Source organism: Zonotrichia albicollis, chromosome 1 (genome assembly GCF_047830755.1).
Source record: "Zonotrichia albicollis isolate bZonAlb1 chromosome 1, bZonAlb1.hap1, whole genome shotgun sequence".
NCBI classification, from domain to species: domain Eukaryota; kingdom Metazoa; phylum Chordata; class Aves; order Passeriformes; family Passerellidae; genus Zonotrichia; species Zonotrichia albicollis.
In genome coordinates, this window is record NC_133819.1 from 43,202,359 (window position 1) to 43,225,109 (window position 22,751).

Below are 22,751 nucleotides of genomic sequence, written 5' to 3' on the forward strand. Positions count from 1 at the left end.
TTCCATGATGAAAAAGTTCTTCCTGCTGAAAGCCATGTTTTGGCTATTTTTGACATCCATACTGAATGACAGAGAACACCATCCTGGTGGTGCTGCTTTAGGTTCCCAGGACAGCAGAGCTTAGCCTTAGACTCAAGTTTAAAGCAAGCTGGATGCAAGTTACAGTTGAGGAGCAAGGTCACCACTGTCAAAGGACAGCTGAGGATTGACACCATAGTAAGATGATCTCAAATGACAATGAGCCCAATGGCTCTGCCAGCTGAGACTGTGAAATCACTGCAGCAGAACCACGGATGTAAAGAAACCCAAGTACCAAACAGGGAAGCTCAAGTGGACTTTATTATAGTTATTAGAATGTACAGGGACATCAGTGCACTGGTTCTTATTTAATTTCTCAGATTCAACACAGGAGCAGTTAGACACCAGCTCTTTGCTTTATGCACATTTAGAATGTGTCGTGTGGGACATCCTGAAATAATTTTCTGAAAGGTTCTTGAAGAACAGTGTAGTTCATAGATTCCCTGCTATTTCAAGGAAATGCTATGGATACCAAAAAGCTTTAATATAAGAAGTGATTAGGAAGTGCCAACAGGGTGGTAGGATACAGGTAACTGATTTTATCGTTGCTTTTATAAAGTCCAGTCCATTCCATTAACTGGAATCAGTCCTTGAAAACTTCATTATAACACTATTTCTTTATTACAAATATTTACATACTATATATTAGTACAATTTTTATTTCCACACTTTAACGATCCCATCCCTTGACGCAGTTACTATAAACCCTTGTGTGGTCTGGAAAGTCGCGATATCGGTGATAATGTCGTGATGCCCGACTGGGAGAGACTCTGGACCCTTCCGAGGGGTCTCATCACTGGGCCCCATCTTTTGCTTGTTCTGAATTTCCTGTATAAAAACAAAGTGGGAAATACTGTTTACAGAAGGGTGAGCATTTGCAAAGAGACACTGTCATCCATATTAGGTTGTCAGTGTAAGAAGACTGCAAAACCTCTTCCACCAAAAACCAATCAAACAAAAATGCCCAAACATACCACCTCACACCCTTTGACAGTTTTCTCAAGATTACTCCTTGGTTAATTTCTTTTCATCACACACAGCCTAAGTCTTAATCTGAACTGTCTTTACAGCTCTTTGATTAGGTAAACGAGGGGGGAAAACAGGAATAAAATAAGAGGAACACTGGAATAAAATTGAGAGGAAAATGGGAATAAAAACTGGAAAAAAATTGGGAATAAAACTGGGAAAAATTAAACTAAAATGATGAAAAATTAGGAATAAAATTGGGGGGAAAACTGGGAAAATTGAGGGAAAATTTGGGGAAAATGGGGGGAAATATGGGGAAAAATGGCAGGAAAATGGGAAAAATTGGGGGAAAAATGCTGGAAAATGGGAATAAAATGGGGGAAAAATTGGGGAGAAAAAGGGAAAAATTGGGGAAAATAGGAATAAAATAAGAGAAAAACTGGAATAAAATTGGGATGAAAATGGGAAAAAATTGGGAAAAATTGAGAAAAAATTACTCATATTTATTTCAATGACGCTAAGATTTTATATTCCAATAAGGGGAAAAAAGTTATAAGAACACATACATCTTGGCTTCCCAAAGCTTAATAGCATGAATGTAATTTAGAAGTTTGAGAAGAAACACTAAAAAACAGTGCATTGGGTAGACCCCTACTGGCTTGTTTTAGTCACCTTTGAAGTAGCACTCAATTTGTTGAACTGAAACAAAACATTGTGCTATTTTACAACTAGAAACACTGTCAGTTCCCAAAGTCACTCTTGAAGGATGTAACAAAAACTTCAGCACGCAGCTACTGTATTATCCTGGTGCCAGTACATCTCACATATCCTACCCAAAAGACATTCCAAACACTGATCAAAGCCAAAGTATTAAAAGTCTAAATTTCAATATCCCAAAAGGAACATATGACTCTGGCTCCTGCATGTAAGTAGTATTTGTTGAGCCAAATTCTGTCAAAAACAAATTATGTTTTTCTTTTAAAGTAGCTTCTTCCCAACTGCCCAAGACATGCAATGCTGACACCATCCACAAAAAGAGCGAGCGAGTTCTAATTGAAGATATCGTGCAAAGAGTACAATCCATAGGGCCACCCAAAAGAAAGCAGAATAGGTGTCTATCAAACAAAGCAAAATACCTGAACCACCTCTGTGCCCTCAATTATCTTCCTGTAGTAGGAAACAGATGGGCAATTAGAACTTCCAGCAACAACATATGATCTCTCAGGGTAGGCTAGATCCCAAAACCTAAACATGAAGAAACAAATTCAAAATGAGATGTTCAATTCTATCAGCTTAAAACAACTGCTTAAAAGTGGTCTTGCTCTTATGATGAAAATGAGTGGGCACAAATGCTATCTGCTTTCTACACTTAGTGGAAGGGAGTGATGCAGAGAAATTCATACTCATATCAAGCTCACACATGAGTTATTTTTTGTTTTTTTGTCATGAAGCCCATGAAGAATTTTACAAAAGGATACCCACTGTATTTCAGAGTACACATTACAATTCAGAGATGCACCAAGTTCTGCAGTACTTTTGCTGAGAACAATTTCCTCAGCTCACTGGTGTTTACTAATGAACACATGTTCAGTATTATTGTTTTGGATTCTTAGAGATTACTTAGGCAACACTTGGCAAAATTTAGTACACCAGCAGGGGTGGAGGGGAGGGTGACAAACAAGGAAGTTGTTTAGCTTGATTACCTTATTTTCATGTCTGAGCCTGCTGTCAGTAATATGGGATTCCCAGAAGCTGGACTACAGTATATTCCGTGGATGCTGTGAGGAGAAGGCTAGCAGGAAAAAGGGATATATAAAAATAATTCATCAGCAATAGCTGTTATATGATGCTTCAGAAAGGGAATGCATTCCTTGCCACATTCATCCACCCAATTTCCAAATCTTTCTGGCGAATGCCAAGTCACTTTAAGGGGCCACATCTTAATATATTAATGTAAATTGCTCCCTTACACTTTACAGAGCAATACAACAGAATTAACCCTCTATAATCCTCTTTTTTTTTTGAATCTTGGAAATTACATTCTCAATGAGGAGAGATTATTTTTAAAAGAATCAGGCAAGCAAATCCTACTGAAAAGCACATGGATGCTTAAATTTTTAGGCTATGAAGGCATTATGGGACAGATACACGACAGAAAACTATCTTAGATCATGGAGCTCCCTGTGTAAAAAAGGGCAGGACTGAAATTAACTCAACCTGCAATCCTTGTAGCATGTACAAACTTAGGTTTAAGTAGATTCCAGACAGCCATTTACAACATTTATAGAAGCAGCTGTGGTAATTTTTGCCTATGGATTTGTGAACCATATTCCAGATTGCTCTTTTTCCAATTAAGTCCTTGAAGAAGAACCACTTCATGCTTCAAAGTAGCAGCTAAGTGTAGTAGTGGTATTATATTACAGAAAGAATGTGTAAAAGAGCAGATGTTTACAGAAATATGCATAGCCTCAGGAACAGAAAGTAAAAATAAGTACAAGATACCACACCATGAATTTTGGCTTTTTCATAATCTTTGCAAGCTTAACCAGCTCACTGGTTTTCAAAGAACATGGCTGGGCATAACAAGTGAGTGCTACAAGTTCATTCCACAGACAGGGGAAGGTGCCAATGAAAATTTAGGTTACACTTCTGTTTTACAAAGGCAATTTAATTCTGACAAGTAAAACAGTTATGGTGCGAAAATGAATCCCAGGGAAAATTCTGTACTGATGCACAGCATGGAGTCTAGGTTGTTCTAACCCTAGCTACACAACAGAAACTGGAAAAGAAAGAGACCAGACCTGCAGTTCTGAAAGAGGCGGCGCACTGCTGGCCCACAGAGTGAAACGTCGATCACCAGTTTCCATATCCCACATGGAGACTTCGTTGTTGCCTTGAACAGCTACAGGAAAGATAAAGCCAGTGTAAAAAGTACAAAACAGATTGGTTGGCTCTTGCTGTTTGCTCTACTAACATCACATAGAGGGTATGACATGAAGACACTCTCTGTTTGCTCCCTGCAGCATTTGTGTTAGTCTTGCTTTAGTACTTTGGTTTGGCTTGAAAGCAGCTTCACTATAATTAAAAGTGCCTCATTTAAAAGAGTTTAAAGGAAACCTGACTTAATTCTCAACCCCTTTAAAAATGTATCAAACCCTCAGTTTCCTCCGAGATATCTTCCCAGCACTCTTTGAGAAGGATACATAGTTTGTTCAGCATAGTCATCAGGGACTTTGGAGAACACTCCTATGCAGGTAAGAAAACAATCCAAAGTTACAGAGTTCAGTAGTAGCCACAATGAACTTCCAGTCTCATGTGGACAGGTAAAGAATTCTGTTCAATGGATTGCTTACAAGCCTGGCAGCAACCTAGCAGGCAAGGACTGTTTAATAATAATCGAAAATTATGAACTCAGTCATTCCTTTAGTCTTTCACAGGGAGTAAACAAACTAGAAAGCACAGTGAAACTTTGTATGCTTTTTCAAGGAATTTATCTCCCAGGGTGGTCAATAACTCAAAGTAAGAAGTGAAGTCTTAAAACAAGTAAAATATGAAACTCAAACTACACTCGTTTTACAGCAACTTGATAAATTTTTTTATTTAGGATTAGTTTAAGGTACTTGTCCATTTCAAAATGTGTTCCTGACACAAACATATAAAAGTCTGTGACAGTGCCACTTGCAGTGAGGATGAAGCAGCTGTAAGTGTATCAGATGAGGAAGATTTGGAGATTTCCAAAAGTTCTAATCCATGACACAGCTGGCTTAGATTGAAGGGAGAATTGGAATTCAATCTCTGCTCTACAGAAGGTGGTAGCAGATTTCCCAATCAGCTTCAATGTACGTCATGAGTTTGAATTTAATCTTTTATAACATTTTGTCCTTAAAAAGGGATGGGGTGGACAACACACAGGGAGGGCCCCTCATGAGAGCTGCAATGCTCAGAAGATGAGAATTGCAAATGCTGTCATTTTGACAATGGCTAAACCCTACTTTTCTTCTTTTCAACTCTCCACCAGGGCTTGAAGCAGAAGCTGAAAAAAAAGCTGCTTTAATCACAACCTCTGGCAATTTGTGAGATAAGTTTAAGACATCTTTTACCTGCTATTACCCAGGACTGATAGACAGGATGCATAAGCAGGCGTCTGATTCGGGCCTTGGAAGGATGAGAGTGGCTGGAGATAGGTAACTGAAACCTCATGTCCCAGCATGCCATGGTACCATTGCTCGTTCCTGGTGAGAAAAAGCTCCCCTTAGTCAGAGGGATCAATATATGAGGTTTTGCTCCTATCTTTGTGCTCGGTTGGAGCAGGGAGATGGCCTTCAGCCTCAAGCTCTTGGCAGGCAGAATGCTTCTCAAAAAGACATGAGAAGATATTTCTCTCCTTTTGTTTGAGAAGAGCATACGCTAGTAAGATCATATCAAGCAAAAGCTTGAGATGTAGTTACTGTAAGAGAAAACCATAAGGAAGAGGGGGGCAGGGAAGAGAGGGAAACTAATAAGAAATCCAGGCTTACCAATACACAGCCAGCACTGGTGTATGTCCACAGCAAATGAAGTTATGAGGCCTAACTTCAAATCGTGTTTCAGTGTCCAAGCATTGCTGCTGGATCGCAAATCCCATCCAACCAGAGATCCATTAACTGTTCCATAAGCCAGAACTGACTGGGCTCCTGAATTGAAGTGATGAATGTCTACCACACAGCCATCGTCCTTCAGATCTAATGACCTGGTTAAAATAATAAACTAATTTAGGCACAGATATGACTCCCTCCAAGTTTAAGACTCCTTCCCACAGCTTATGCTGAGCAGCATTTTCCTCTTTGTGTCACTTCTCAAGGCATCTGCCAGAAACAGCTTTCTGAATTCAGTACAATGGATGCTTATGCTCTCTCAAATCTCTCTGCTGATAGGGCCTGCAAGGCTGCCAGCAGCCCTTTGCAAACATAAACACAGCTCTGTGCCCTGGGTAAGGGCAATCCCAAGCACAAATACAGGCTGGGTTGAGAATACACTGAGAGCAGCCCTGAGCAGAAAGACTTGGAGTGTTGGCTGATGAGAAGCTCAGCATGACCCAGCAATGTCTGCTCACAGCCAAAAAAGCCACCCACAACAGAAGAATCAAAAGTGTGGGCAGCAGTTTGTGGGAGGTGATTCTCCCTCTCTCTGCTCCACACTTGTGAGACCCCACCAGCAGTACTGTGAGTACTTTCTGAGGCCTGGACACACCTCTCACTCAAACTGGAAGATCAAGCTATAGCTTCAGTGCCAAATAATCAAACACTGCTCATATGGAGGTAAGAAAGAGCTAAATCAAGCCCAAAGGCTCCCCTACATACTATCCCATTACCCATATCTCTACCAACTTATCACATTAAGGGCCCGAGAGGAAAAATTGCAGGTCTTAGGCAACATCACATGCTGTATGTCTAATGACCTGCAGAAGAACTTTCAAAATCACTTTGTAAGTATGAAGATTGTAACAAAGGAACGAATCAATCCCAGTATATAATTAAAACAACAGAGAACTATTCCGTATGGCTGTTTCAAGCTCATAATGTGTTCAGTGATGCAGGAAGTACAAATATCCAATAACTAAGAATGGTCAGCTCTGCAGAGTTGCCTTTCAACCCTTCTTTATGAAGTAGGATAAGAATGTGGATTACAGCCTTCCAGTACACTCTGGGCTCAGCCAGCAGGAAGCCTAGAGCAAATTTAAGGACATTATCTGAGGAATATAGTAACAGCTTGAGCTCTGTGTGTGATGAGATTTAACTGCTTGAAGTACATACCTGCTTTGTATTGGATGAATTTTAGGAGATTTGGGGAGCTTTGAGGATTCAATACCAAGAAGCTGGATGGCACCATTATCTGAAGCTATAGCCAAGTAATGTGAACCTTGGCAAAATGTAAGTGTCTTTACATGTCCTCCAATCCGAGAGTATGTTAAAATTGATCTAAACAGCACAGAGACAAATAGGGGGAGAGAAAAAGAGGTTATTTTTGGTGGCACTTAAAAAAAAATTACTTCTCTTAAACACCTACTTAAAACCAATTACTCTTGAGAAAGCTTTGAAAATAACATTTTCTAGCTGTTCCAAAAGGAGAAAGCAAAAAAGCCAATGTTGGCTTTAAACAACAGCAGCAGAATATATTTATATATGTACTGCAATGAAATCAAAAAGCCTGTAATTATTATGGCTACAAAGCAGTCCCTTTGCATTTTTTTTATTAACTAATTGAAACAGCAATCTAATATTATAGATGCAAGCCGAGAGGAACATTAATATATCCCCTTATTGATATTTCCAGTACACCCACAAATGATTCATATTTTGCTCCCTGCTCTACTTTATTTTTCACTCTAAAATTGCAGACCCAACTACCACAGGTTTTTAAGCTACCTGGTTGTAGTGGTTTTTCCTTCCATTTTTTGGCTGTTCCAGACTTTCACTGTGCCATCATTTGAGCAAGTGGCAAAAATGGAGTGTTCATCAGAGACCCGAATGCGATTCACAGCAGACTTGTGTTCATGAAGGTGAGCTACCAACAACCCTTTGGGACGCCACCCTACAGGGAAAACAGAACCACAACCTAATCAGGAACATGCAAGTCCCCCTAGATCCATCCACTAACAGCTACATCAGGATACTCATTACAACTGCAAAGCACAGACAGCACTGAAAACAGTGTTAAGGCATTTTAAATATTAAAGGCAAAAGCCTACTTGCTCAATTCTAAATTAGACACTAGGTCATAGGTGTTCTGCACAGTAAACACATTTCCTAAACTCAGAATTTCCTCTTTTCCTCATCCTTCATATTTTTTCCACGAAAGGATGATATCTTGACTCAAATTATACATACACACATACATGCATACATACATACATATATATACATACATAAATAATTTTTTATCTAATAACCTCAGTGGCCTGTGATGTACCTGGAGGTGGGGGCTTGCTCTCCCACTCAGCATTCTCCATCATCTGTTTGGCAAGTCTCTCTGCATTACACTGCTCTCTCTTCTGCTGGATCAGCTGCTGCAGCTCAGTTTTGCAGGTGGTGATGCGCAGCTGGTGTGCAGACGGGGACATTGTGCTGCTCAGGCCCTGCAGGGTTGGTTTCCTGGGCTGGACAACTGCTCCATCAGATGCCTGTAGGAAATCAGACCTTAAAAATATATCCCTTACATCCTACACACAGATAAATCCCCCTCATGAGATTTCTGTGTCACACACAGTGAAAAAAAATGGCAAAAATCTTTTTTATTGAATCGATTAGCAGTGAAATAGCATTTTAAAAAATGTTTGCATGAAGACAATAAAAATAGTGAAAATGATTATTTTATAAAAGATTAACATTTTCTTATTCTACTCTGTTTGCCTACTCTGTTTTATAGTCTGTCTAAAGGAACTGTAATGTGCTGTGCACACCTATTAATGTGATTATTACAGAGGCAGTTACTGGTCTCAAGACTGACAAAATGAAAGGTTAGCTCTCAAATTCATTTACATTGGACTTTAAAAACCAAAGTATGAAGTGTTTCCCTTAAGTTCAGGGTAGACACACTCATTTAAAGCTAGCAGAAGTTAATGTCCAACTAGAAGCCAAACAGAAAAGAGTGTTCAGTGTCAAGATGTGCCTCCATGGCTTGCAGATCTCACAGCCTATCCTCCTCTTGCTAGTACTAAGTATTACAGGTACAGGATGTCTAAATGCTGTGATTTCCAAGTTAAAATCAAGATATCTCTTCCTCACAACATGTATCAGGGCATTCAATTTGAGGAGAAGTCTTCCCTGCCAGAGAAGTTTACATAATAATTGTTCAATCCACAAAGCCCCATCTCTTTGTGCAAAGCATCTATTTGTTAGTGAAGCTCAAGGGACTAAAACTTACTTCAGTCCTTTCTCAGTTCCTATTTTAAAAATAAGAACTTGAAAGTGAGCAACTCTGCTGAAGAAGACACCAGCCAATAGCATAGCCAGTGTCAAATAACCTCCAAACAAAACAAGAACATCACATCCCTATAGTCCCATCTGACTTTAAAACAATTAAATCATTTCAGGTAAGATGCAAACACAGCATTTTTCAGGTATACCTGTGGAGAGGATGACAAAGTGGCACAAATGCCAGCTGACGACTCTGAACGAAGTGGTTTCCCGGCTTGGATGGCTTCAGGATCAGTAGTTTGCCCATGTCCTTTGGATATTGGCTGGGAGATGTTTGTGGGTTCCAGGGACCCAAACATGCTTTTCCATTCTTCATTTACATTTGAATCTTGCTTTACATGCTTTCTAGCTATAAATATGAGGGAGGGAGGGAGGAAGGGAGGGAGGAGGTGGGAGAAGAAAAAAACAAAACACCCTCAACATTACCATGACAACATTCACTCAGGATCGTCATTACTTTGGGACTACATAGAAATCTAATGTTTACAGGCCAAATTATTATTTATGTACAGAGAAAACCCTACTGCTATGTTGTGGAGATCAGCTGACAGCATTTTTAAGGGAAACCAAACAAAGCACCTGCCTCATGTGTTCACATCCTCTGGATCCTATAGCTGACTCATATAATAAACCACTTCACTAGAGGGAAAGCTTACATCTAGAAGGCTGCAGGATTAGACTCCACCATATGACAAATTTTTCTTAGAGAACATGGAAGGATTTAAGTCATTTAGTCCAACCACCCTGCAATGAGCAGGGGCATCAATAGTAAATTTGTAACAGCACTGTACACAAATCATTGTTGGTGTCAAAAACAATCAGTTCCCATCATAATTGCAACATCACCTGTAGATTCAATAAAGTTATTGTTTAAATAGGAAATTTATTTATTTCCAGCATTCCTTTAGAGTCACTTAGAACTGTAAAATATAGACAGAAAAAGAAAAACATGGAACAAATTTAATTTGGACAAAGTCAGTGAAGAAAAGTTAAAGGCAAAAAGACTTTAAGGGTAAGAGTTTTGGGTAAAACAAATTACTTCAAGAATAGACTTCATATGCACTAAGCTTTAAATCATGTTGACTCCTCATTCAAGGATGCAAAAAAATAAAAAATCCTACACTTCTGTACTTTCCTTTACAATTATATGCAAAACACCCTAATTCTGGAAATAAGATGTTAATAGCTACAGGCTTTACAGATATTTCTGTACTTCCATACGTAAAAACACAGAACCTACCAGTGATGTAATAGAGGAGGGAATTACAAGCTTGAGAGGGTAAAGAGGAAGCTCAAACTGTCTGTAAATAAGAATTTTGAGGATACAGAGAACTAGAATAGTTAGCAGCAAGTGGATTTCACATCTGAACAAGGAAATGTAAGAGGTTTTTTGAGCTTAAAGAAGAGCAGGAAAAAAAAAAAGTAAAATGGGAGTAGATGAGAAGCTGAAGAACCCCAGGGCCAAAACACATGTACTTAGGTGAGCAACACCTAAGCTGGGAACTCCTCAGTGCCAGCCTGAGGAGTTTTTGGTTTTCTTCAGGCTACCTGGAGAAAACACCCAGGATTTTCACAGTTAAAGAGCTTAGCCCTTGTTGAGAGGAGACAGAGCAGATATGTAGCCTCCAACATTTACACTGTTGCCATGAGTCACTAGAGTCCTGTTTGTCACAATCAACTGAACAATAGCACACAGAGTCAAAATAATTTAAAATATTCTCAGGGGAAAAAATAATTCCAATTTTTCAATGATCAGAGAACATTTCATCACCTCACACTTCAAACTGAAGCAGTAATTTTCCTATTGCAAACTCAGGTGAGGATGGTGATAGTCATGCAGGCTGATTTACTGAGAACACCCTGAAAGGAAGGCTATACTTCAACTATATAGATCACAAAATATACTAACCACGTTTGTCATCAGAATCCTGCTTTGTTTTAACAAGATCCACTTGTCTTCCAGTTATTCCCAGAGCTGACAAGTCAATCACCCCTTTGTGACTGCTATCATGCAGGTGGCTCTGATCCACAATATTGGCTTTAGCTTTATTAGATTTTAACATAAAGTCCTTCAGTGCTAACAGTTTGTCTTCTTCCTCCTCAGTCATCCCCTACAGAATAAAAGAAAAGGTAATATTACTCTCTCTTAATAATAACATGCATCAAGGCACGAAGATTTAAGAAGCAGTAAAATTAATGACTGGCTCAGAAGAGCAGAAGAACACATTCCCAGAATTCAAAGCATTGGTCCATTGCTCATAAAAAACGTAAGGTAAGCTACTGCAGTGTAAGAACAACTTTCCTCCTAAGGAATGGGGCAAGGAAAAGGGCAGAACAGAATTTATTGCTGGATCACTCTCTGGTGCAATCTGCTTAGGTGACACCTAGACCATGCTTACAGCCCACATGCTATGGGGGGAAAAAGCCCCACACAGCTACAGTCCTTTTTCTTCCCAGTTCTCACTACTTTGGGTGGGTGATTCTTTATGTTCCCCTCTTCACACATAACCCTCAAGACTTTCCAGCTCCATTTCCTTTTGGCACACATCTAGCACTTTGACAAATACATACTGTGTTATCCAGCACAATGCACTTAATCCAACAATACTCTCTAATGCTGCCACATCAAGGATGCATCAGAATTTGAAACTTACAGCCGTTTTTTAAAGACTTATGTGGTATTTGTATGTCTCTACATCTGGCAGATCTTTTAAACATCTTTAAGCTCCAAACAACTTGTCTCACAAGCATATACTGAAATCAGTGAAGTTAACGGCCTGGGGGATCAGAACCTCAGACTGGGAGTCCTTCACAGAAGGAACTGTAAGGTCAGGGCTTGTGAAGGTGTACACAGCCCAAGAGTCTCAAGCCTGACTTTTAAAGTACAAATAAAACCCAATTACTTGTGAAAGAAGCTTCTTCAAGAGCTGTGCAATGGCAGGGTCCTCTGGGGGTGGGCACTCAGAGAGAGCTCCAGTTCTCTTCATCTGTCGCAAGTGCAGGTGTCGGAAGAGGCTTGTGATATCCTTTGATCTTAAGACATAATCAAATATGGAACGGCTGACAGGCTCCTTAAGGACACTTAACAGGACTATTTCTTTGTCTACCTGCAATTCAAAACAACAGACCAGTCAATATGATGATATCCACATAACCTGTACAAATCATCTAGATTCAACTTGTCTCCTTTCTTGAAAATAAGATCTGTGTTGGTCATGTCAGACTTTCTCCATTCTCTTCCCCTCTTTGCTATCAAGTACTTCTCATAGCTTGCTGTCTACAGGAAAAATAACTTCAAAATGAGTCCAAAATGAAGACTTAATATTACAATCCAACTTCATGTTACCCACTACTCACTAGCTAAATATAGTGTTGCATAGCAAAGAAAAGATTTATATACTAAAATGAAAAAGAAAAGATTTATATACTAATATAGCACAGGAAGTGAACAAGACAAATTTACCCATCAATGCCTAAAACACAGCACAAAGAACATGTAAATACAGAAAAATGTTATTATAGTGAATTTCCCATCTGCAAGGTTTTCAACAAAATGTTAAACACAGGATACATTTCTCAATGTATGTACTGCAATTATTTCTTCTTTATCTATTAAAACACCTGAGAGGTGCAGTCTACAGGTCCTGAAGTTGTACACAAAGATGCCTATACATACGATCATACCACCAGCATCATGTATGTCATTCCTGGACATGCATTAATAGTAAATGACTTCATTCATTCATTCATAATGAGCACTATGCCCTGAACCTTGGCAAAGCACTGAAACACAGGAGTGGTTCTGGTGAAATCACAAGCATGGTAATCACTAATTAACAGACTGGTCTTGTAGATGAAAGCACAGAACATAAACCAACTTGTTTCACAGCCAACTTTCCATCCTTTTTAGACTCCTATAAACTAGTACAGTATTGTAAGAGTTTGACTATAAACAAGGCAAAAAAACCTTGAACCAAAAACATACCTGCTGATTTCAGGCTTTGTAAAATGTTTTGCATTTTGCAACAAATTTGAGACAACAGTCTTTCAAACATGGAAAGCAATGGCCATTCTATAAATCTGCCAGAGATTTATAGCAGAAATCAAAAAATCTATAATTGCCTGTAATCTCAATTGAAAAAAGTACATATGGTCCCTATAGCCAGGACCACGGCCAAGACAAACTTATGGATCGTGGCTAGTCCAGACATTCCCACTTATATTATTTGAAGTATTACCTGTATTATTGGTTGTGTGATAAAAGGATGGAGGTATGGCATTAGCTTGCAATAGACATCAGCAATATTCAAATACTGTGCCACCACAGTGATAAATCCAACTGCACCATAACATATCCAAAGATTAGGGTGACACAGGAATGGTGCTGAAAGAAAAACAGGCTGTTAAAATATATCATTCACATAGGAGAGAGATCATCCTGCATATGGCAGCCTGTGATGCAATTTCCTTCTAACAGAATTACTCCCCAACTAAGCCTTCTCTCTTCCAGAGCAACTAGGTTAAAACATTCATACAGAGGAAATTATTTCATGGATTTCACTGTAGTCATGCTGCTCCATTTCCTTGCTCTTGCCAAAAAGCATATTTTCCTTATTTGCTCATTTCAATCCCTAATTGTCAACGACAGATTCGCAAGGGAGACTAATCCAAAAATAAATCTCAACCACATTTTAACAATTACAGTGAATCCTAAAACCAGTGATAGATTTATTTTCTTTTTAAGTAAATACTTTATTCCTTCCTGCTTTCCCTCTCTTCCTTGAAGAGTCACTACTTATATTATGAAATTACGAGACTCAGAAGTCCCCCTAATTATGCAGGCTTTAAGAAGTTGTTGTCAAGGCACTGTATCTAGTCATGAGATCACAGATCATCTGCTCCAAATTCTGAGTGCATTTGTAAAACCATAAGACTAAGAAGCAGCAGACTACATCTCAAAAGATTTTTTATTTTTTTTTTAATAAATAGCTGTTAAATTTTGGGCACATCTAAATTAAATTGATAAGCCTGATCAGGAAAGAGAGACCAACTCTGCAACCAAGGATGTATTGAGTTAATGGGTTTTTATGGTGTTAGAATAAGAAAGGATCATGATTGTCTGAATTCTCTCATCTTCAAAGGCTAATGCGTAAGTGTTTGCAAATTATGTGCCTGATGGACTACCAGAAGCATCCTGGACTTTTTCTTTACAGCAGGTTGCCATGTAGATCAAGGAAAGATCTTAAGGCAGAAAGTTTTTGGAGTGAGTGTTTTTTGCTGCTGCCCTATATAAAATCTGGCAGAATGCATCCAATTTGTTCCACCAAAACTATTATTTTAGAGTCCTGAGCACTAACATGGTTCAACTAGCAGTAAGTCCACACCACAAATTTGTTTAGATTCTAAAACAGAACTACAGGTTTGTATTCTGGACAGTGGAGCTTTATGTAGAACTGAGATTTCTTTACAAGGAAAACAGGGTATTCTCCAGTATTCTAACTTACCTATATCACAAGCAAACTCATAAATATGGGGCTTTTGCAAGAGCCCCAGCTGGCACATACAAGTAAGAGCATTGAGGGCTTTATAAATGACAAATTCTTCAGCATCACTGAGACCTTGCTGAAGCAGAGGTTTGAGAATTGATGAGCTTTGCCAGCCAACATAAGCAGCAACACCTGAAACATAAAAATAACATAAAAATCCAAAGCAAGCTGATAAACACCAGAAAACTCTGTCTTCCTATCAGAATTGAGAGTAAACATAAAATAACTTTATTGCTTCTCATCTAATAAGGTAATAATCCATATACTTGCTCATGTCTTAATGCTGGACTTTGCAACCCTTTGCTAAAAGGAAGGAAGGGAGGGAGGAGAGAGAAACAGCACTAGAAACACCCTCAGTGCCACTGCTACAGAAGAGCATCTGCTCACAGCCACAGGCAGCAGTGCCTGCACTTACTTAAATACCAGTTAGAGAGCTCAGTTCTAAAGATGTGCAAATGCCTGAAGTAAAATAAAAACATAACTTCAGAACTTAATCTGAATTCTTCTGTGGATGTTGTGAATGGACACAGGGAACAGAGTTAAAAACACAGGTTACATGTCTTCACATTTAATTGCCTCACATGTCTCTATGTCTTTTGCAAGAAGGCAGGACACTCAGACCTCTGCTTTGGCTGTTCCATTGCTCCTTCTAAACAATTTCTGATAAGTTATCAATATCACTTCTTGGCAGTTTGCCAGCACAGAATTTTGTGGTTTCCAGTTACAATGGAATGCGTAGCTACCATACTGGCCCCACTGAAAGTTTGATCATGATTGTTTTTCCTGCCAGGCACCTGAAGCACCATTTAGGCTCTCAGGAACTGCACTTGGGAAAGTCTTCTTGACCCACAAATCCTGAGCACTGACTCTCAGCAATGGTCATGTGGATTTCCAACATACATGGAGTACTGGATATACTTAACAGCCGATGTCATTATTGGCAAGATTTTTAAAATTGTTATGAAGTATTCTGAAGTAACAACAATCTTTAGATGATGTTTTAGGGCACTAAAAAAACCTTTCCAGTTAGAACTTCAACATATAGCAATGCCTAGTTTTCATCATATGAATGGATCTACTGAAGTGATGCATCTATTATAGAGCTTGCAGAAATCCTACTAATCACTTGCCATAATTTAGCTTTTTAAGTTAGTGGCTATAGGAGAGACTCAAAGAAGAAAAAAGCATTTTAATTCCAATTTTTTAATGTTAATCTACCCTAGACTTAAATGCCTCAGTTGTATTTGTATTAAATATTTGGACTAAAAGAAGTATACCTTTGTACCTACATTGTTTCATCTTCATTTCCTAATGAAACATTTCCTCTCAATAATTCAGAAAAAGTATTTTCCTATAAGTAGATTCTAGAAATCTTTATAAGAAAGGACTTTTATATGACTTATTTCTTCATATCCTGGAAACTGTTAATTTATTTATTTTCTTTCCACTCTGTATGGCCGAAACCAAACACTTACCAACAATGCTGTCAAAGAAAGCTCCTCGAAGATGCCAGTCATTCTTGTCATTTAAGAAAGTGATCATATGAGACAGAAGAACATCGTTGGCTTTTTGACGTCCAAAAAAGACACACAGACGTGTTATTCCATTTTCCATCAGTGTCTGCTTCACAATATTCTCTGGGTCACTTAGCAAAGTCACAACTTTCTGCTGGACCATTTCATGCAAGGCTTGCAACTCTGCAAGGGACAACAGGATGAACATTTTGGCTGAGGAGAAACTGTGTGTGCATGTGTACTACCTGCTGCTAAAGGAGTTACAGTGACAGGTCATCCTGAACAACACCTGGCTGGGTAAAATTTGTAATGCAACAGAACCTCAACAGTTCCAACAAACAAGGGCTTACCAAAGACTTCAGGCTAAGCATGAGGTGGTGACAAAGCCAAAGAGTAGAGGAATGTGAGACATTTTTACCCAGATCAATTTATTCTACACATGTAACTTTCACTAAGATCATTCCACTCATTTCATACATATAGAAGATATGCAGATGTGAAGAAGCAGAAGAATGAGTCAGCAGCAATGTCACCACAGTAAACAAAAGGCTTTGAGGCAATTTTGGTTTGATATGTTTATTTGACTATGAATTTCAAAATTTGTGAACTGACAACAGATCAAGACTATGTTTTTATTTAGGCAGATAGATTCACTTCATTAAGCATGAAGTGTACTACTTCAAAAAGTGAGTGCTTCCAATTTCATTAAATTTCTGCAGTTAATCTAACAATACTGATGAAAAATTTGAAGATGACCTTGCCTATGGCTTCTACTTCATGACACAATTAAATGAAGTATTTCTATTAAATGGAAATAACAGATTGTTAATGCACTGAATATTATTGAAAACTACAAGGCAGGATCTCAAACAAGCAACACAAAAATTTCAGCTACTGCTGCACCAGTTTAGAGGGGTGATTATCATTCGCCTGCAGTCAGAAGTCCAGCTAATTTGCTTTCTATTGTGACCCTGTCCATCAGCCACATGAAATATCTGCCTCCTGGGTTCAAATTTTTCATGCTTGGTTTCAAAAAGGGTGAAAAGAACAGAACTACTCAATCTTCTTTCTCCTCTGTGTTACTTCCTTCATCTCCAAGCTATCTCAAGGGATAGGAAACAGCATTCCTAGAAGCACAGCCCAAACGATGGAGCTTCCTCTCTCACTCAGCAATTCTCAGCACCCCCACCTTACATGAAGGAATTTGAAGAGAATCTTTTATTTTTTGTTTTAGTAGATTTGTTGCTGTCTTTTTTTTAAGTCTCATCCTGCAACTGGTTAAGAGATAATTGCCTTTTCCCCAAATGGAATACGTGCAGGATGTTTACCAACTCTGATTAGTCACAGATTGCTCTGCTTAGCCCAGAAGAGAAATGACGGTTTTTAACCACAAACTCTTCCCAGCTTAGATTTGCTCAGCATTCTTCTGGGAATTCATGCAGCACTAAAAGGCACTAGAGATGACACACAGGTTGCTTATTACCCTGTGTCTTTACAAAGGGAAAGGATAAGAAAATCTATCCTTAGGATTTTAATTCATTCAACACTAGTTATAATACAATGTTACAGTAATGTTACCGCCAAATGGCATCCACACATTTAGCTTTACCAGGCAAACAGACAAGATTTGTGAAGCACAGGGACAGAAAAGGAAGAATGAAAAATACAGTGCAATGACTATGTTAGAATTTGACAGATTTTCCAAAGCTAATGCTGCTTCCCAATCCAGAAGTAGTATTTGGAACACAGGCGTGTTTTTGCAGCTGTCTTGTTTATGAGACAAGCTGGAAGTGAAGCTGGGTGTGCAACAAAGCAACCAGCATCACAGTCAAATACCTTGAGGACCTCTGGAGAAGAAAAATATGCTCATTTATATACTTTTTTGTCTCTCACAACACTCAGAGCAGAGGTGCTGTCTCCACAGGAAGCTGTCACACACTTTGATACTGGTCAAGGCAAAACATTCTTCCCATTTAATAAGAAGGCTAAGCTTTGAGAGATGAGATAGCTCAGTGCTACCTAGGAGCTTTGGCCCATGATTTGCTATTATAAGCAGGCAAAAAGTGACATTACCTGTGTCATAGTTATCACTAGGGTGAGATGTTTCATCCATTTCTTCACCGTTTGGTTCGTTTTCCATATTCAGATTTTTCAGCTGTACTAACTCCAGAAATCTCAGAGCTGTTTCTGCCAATAGTGCTATGTTCTCTGCAAAGGAAAACATTTGGTTAAGAATTGTTCCACTTTGCCAATTTACATCAGTTTGATGATGCCCTGAAGAGAGATTACAGCCACTGACAACACCAGTCACAATGGGCAAACAGGACTGAAATTGAACAGGATGATCTGGTCAACCCACTTCTGTTGACTCCCGGCAAAGCTACCAAAGTACATCAAATCACACAGTACTTTTGTCATGTAAACAAGTGGGAAAATCCTAATGATATTAGGTGTAACAATGACTAATTTAATTCTTCTAGAACAAGCCCAATTAGCAACTAAATAATTTGATAGAAGGTAAAGGCCAAATAGCCTGAATTAACTAACATTGCCACATAGTAGACTGTGACAAAATAACAACAAACCACCACACCAGGACATTATCCTAGGAAATAACAACTTGTTACCCTGGAATCCACTTTTAGAACATTTGTCAGTGTATCTATCCAGCTGATTTGGCAACGTTCTGCACCATTTGGAAGCTGCTGAAGCAACTCAGGCTGCATTATATGGGTCAGTCACTGCTGGCACAGGAACAGTAACAGCAAGGCAGAAGTCCCACTTAGGCAGCCGTTCTGAGTGTCATCCAAATCAACAGCTACGTGCCAATGGAGCCTGTCCACAGCCCAGGCCAAATACTCTAAAGTCACCAGTCTGACCACTTCCAAAAGTGCAAAAGAAATTAACCCAGTTAGACTACCTTTAAATACATTAATGTGTTTGAAATTTAAATGTATCATGGTGACCACAAAAAACTGGTTCTATTCATTAAGTGTACAAAGTCTTCAATAATTCTTTTTATCAGTTTACTTAGTAAACAAAAGAAAAACACCATATGATATTTCCAACTATATAAACCCCAAAATCTAATAAAAATGTGCTAGTCACAGTAAGGGCACACAGTAAATAGCAAACATGGGCATGACTACAAAGCTTCTTCCTGAACTGTGCAGAACTCACACATCTGAATAACATCTAAAGAAAACATCTGTTACAGTATAAGCCAGTTTATTACAGAGTAAATAATCTAATTACAGCCCCTGCATATCAAATTTCATGTTGTTGGAAAACAGCTCTGCAGCCCAGCAACACAATGATGTTTTAAGTTAGTTTCTTATTTATTCAGTTCCATCAGGCCATTTTATGGAAACAATCAGAGCTAATGAAATGTAACTACAGGTGTCATACCTGCAGTCACTTCTAAGACTTCTGGCGAGTTTTGGTGACAGAAACAGTTAAGAGAACACAGAAAAGCTCAAGATTTGGAGTTTTGACTGGATGTCCTCTTACCAGCATATGCAAGTCTGACGATGGTGGCTTCATCCTGGGCCAAGTGTGCAATGCCTGGCAGAATGTATTCTGGGTAAATGTTAATATCATTGCGTGGCACCTCTTTGACGAGAGCAAGAACTTTAGTTAGAGTCCTCACAGATTCTGCCCTCACCCTGGGCACAGAGTCGTTGCTGAAATGTAACAGATAAGGAGTAATACGATCCAGAAGAATCTCTACACTTAATCTTGGTGCTAAATGAAGAATCAGCTCCAAAGCAGCCAGTTTTGAATCACAGTACTTGAGAGTCTGTAAACAGGAAGTTATCACAGACACTAGAATAACCAGCCCATTCTCTTTTGTCTCTCCCTCGGCCTTCTCTGTGCGGTCGTGCCCACAGAGGTTGTGAATGATGTTGTCCAGATCTTTACGTATGACCAATATACGCTCATCTGCTGACACAAACGTTTCCTTGGCAAACTGGGCCATGTAAGGCTGAAGAAAAGTGTAAAATATTTCAGGAAATGCATTGTTACGTTGCTGTTTCAAATAATCTTCAGCTGCTAAACGTTTATCTGGCTCTCGATGGATCATCTGAGTGACCTTGAGAAAGGCAGAAGTAGGAGGGAATGGGAGAGAAAGATCAGAGGTTTAGACATTTGTAATACAAAAACATCAAAACCCAAACCCAAACAATAAGCAATCTGTCACCAAAGTAGGTGAAATACACTGCAAACAGAACACACAGATGGTTCTAATTCTGTAGCCCATCCTTACCAGTTCTCTGATACTGCGGTCTTCAATTTTGTTTAGGACTTGGTCAGGGGAAAAGAGGCCATTTCTATACGCCAAAAGCTGAGATAAATCAAACAAGGGTACACCTTCTGTGAAGAGCTCTGCTATTACACAACCTGTGACAGAAAGAAAAAAGAAGTCAAAGATGTGAGAATATTATAAACAGACACTATAACTTTGTTTTCTATATGCAGACAAGAACAAACCCTAAACAAGTCTTTGCTCAATTAAAAATAAGGCAAATGAGTTGCCAAATTAATTTGCAGAAAGGAGATAACATCTCAAGCTCCAAAACCTGGCTTTTATACTTGATCCCTGAAATCTGTTCCAAGTAATTTATTTCAAGCATGTCAACAGCAGAGGAGCTTGCTGAATTAGAAAACATGAGGCAGTGACTTCAGCCACCTGCCAGCTGGAAAATCCATCACTAGAAAAGGAACCCACATCACCATCATGTGGAAGAAGAGAGTGGTAAGTCAGCATGGGTCGGGTAGAAGGTCAAAATTAGGCAGCCTTTTTACAAAAGGTAAAGGAAAAACTTCTGCTCCTACAGCTGATGCTGGGGGACAGCACATATTCACTCACATATGATTGCCAAAACCAGACTCCCAGTATCGTGTACATGACACAAGTCTGTCTTCAAAGAACATGCTCCTGAAGTTTGCTCCCAATAGTCTGCTTTATCTGTGGGGTGTCCTGGAAGTTTGGCCATAACAGCAACTTGTAAAATGAAGCAACCATTTCCTTCAAATTAATTTTCAATCACTTTACAGGGAGAAAAAACCCCAAAAAAGGGCTAAACTCATTACTTTTAAGACAAGGCCAAGACTCAAGGCAGTCTCTCACAGTCAAACTCTTAAATAGTATTTATGAGTGGGACCATAACAGGACTTTGCTTCCACTTTGTGCCTGTGGGGAAAATAAAAAAAGGGGCTTCTAGAGCCAATATTGCCAAATTACCCTGAAAACAGTGTCAGTGCCCCCAGAACTGGGCCACGGACTGGGTTCTCCTCTCAGGCCCCATGAGGCACATGCTTCTCTGCCAATGGAAGATGATGGACTGTGCTGTGAACAACCACCTCTTTCCGAGAGCATAGGTGAGCCATAACAGAATAGTTTGTGATTTCTCTCCTCGGATAATAGTGATACACCTAACTTATGTAGCCTACTACATTGTTTTTGTACTTTTCTGTGAATGAAAAAGGTTTGGGTCTTTATGCTTTAAATACACAAGTTTTTAAGAGGCTGCACTCCGAGCCAGCTGTAAGAAAAGAAAAAAAAGGAATTAAAAACCTTAGTAAAGTTCTTCTGCATTGCATTAGTCAGAAACAACACCTGATAGCTCCAAGTACCTGCAGAAAAGATATCCATTGCACGTTTTAACTCCCCTCTTGTTCGCTGATTGCTGTTTGCCAAGTCTACCAAAGGAGTGGAAGGGTCCCTCATGTTTTCCAGCTCCGTGGCAAACATGCTGCCATCGACAAAGCGCTCGGGAGCGATGTAACACGTTCTCCTCCGGGATGTGTCAAAGAAATAATTGAAGTCAGCAGGATTGTCTTCAGGAAGGTAAGTTGGTTTAAAACTGGCAAAGTCAGTTAGAAGAACCCAGTTCCAGCTGGTCACCATGATGTTCTCAGTTTTAATATCACCGTGGCGGACTCCAGATTTGTGCGCTTGGTCCACCGCGGTGAGGATCTGGAAAGCGATCCACCTTTTCTCGATGTTGTTCAGGAACGGCCTGGTACTAATTCGGTCATAAAGGTTGTCCCGTACGTACTGTCTGAACAGCATGGCGGCCTTCTCGGACAGGGTGGCTTTCTGGAAGGGGAGGCAGTTCTGTGCCGAGTGTAACCTTATCTTCAGCTCCTCCAGCTCCTGCTTGTAGCTCGTCAGGGGTAAGGTGGGATCCTGAATGGCAAACACCTTCACGACCACCAGCCCCTCCCGGTGCTTGGCTCGGGCCACCTTGAAGAAGCGGGTGCTGCCCAGGCTCTTGTCATACTCGAAGTCGTGGATGTCCGAGAAGTAGCTGTCCACCGACAGGATCTGCGAGGGGGCGATGCCAGCCAGCTGGTTCCCCATGGCGGCACCTCCTCCGGCCGCGGGCACTGGAGGGCTCAGGGGCTCTGCCTGCGGACAAACACGGCGCGGATCTCACGCAGCCCCGGGTCCGCCCCGCTGCCCGGGCCCGCGGGCCGCGCTCCCCGCCCCGAGCGGGCCCAGCGGCCGCCGCTGGCCAGGCCCGGCCGCCCGGGCCGGCCCCAGGGGCGCGGGTCCCCCCGCAGCACTCACCGGCCCAGGCGGAGCCGGGACCCCCGGCCCCGGAGGCGGTGAGAGGGAGCGAGGCGGGACTCGGGGCGGCGGAACCGGCACCGCCGGGCGGGCGGGGAAGGGGCGGCGCCGTGAG

General features: G+C 40.1%; 1 protein-coding gene across 1 annotated transcript; it reads right to left on the reverse strand.

The window, feature by feature from the left end:
- Positions 1-321: 321 nt before the first annotated feature.
- PIK3R4 (phosphoinositide-3-kinase regulatory subunit 4) lies at positions 322-22,751 on the reverse strand. The gene is made up of 20 exons (XM_074539514.1): positions 22,637-22,751; positions 21,697-22,474; positions 20,327-20,460; positions 19,570-20,152; positions 18,133-18,267; positions 16,021-16,242; positions 14,504-14,677; positions 13,238-13,383; positions 11,903-12,106; positions 10,909-11,110; positions 9,149-9,348; positions 7,993-8,203; positions 7,449-7,614; positions 6,837-7,001; positions 5,562-5,773; positions 5,145-5,276; positions 3,846-3,946; positions 2,748-2,836; positions 2,181-2,289; positions 322-906 (listed from the first exon to the last, which is right to left on the reverse strand). The coding sequence occupies exons 2-20, from the start codon at positions 22,424-22,426 to the stop codon at positions 736-738; spliced, it is 4,086 nt and encodes a 1,361-aa protein (XP_074395615.1). The 5' UTR covers positions 22,427-22,474; positions 22,637-22,751; the 3' UTR covers positions 322-735.

What these genes read in the sequence shown, in the direction of transcription:
- PIK3R4 (XM_074539514.1), bottom strand. Translation starts at nt 22,426, where the DNA reads ATGGGGAACCAGCTGGCTGGCATCGCCCCCTCGCAGATCCTGTCGGTG. An exon ending in CCAGTGCTGGCTGTGTATTG is followed by an intron (nt 5,277 to 5,561) that starts GTAAGCCTGGAT and finishes TTTTCTCACCAG; the next exon opens with GAACGAGCAATGGTACCATG. An exon ending in GGCTCAGACATGAAAATAAG is followed by an intron (nt 2,290 to 2,747) that starts GTAATCAAGCTA and finishes CTTCATGTTTAG; the next exon opens with GTTTTGGGATCTAGCCTACC.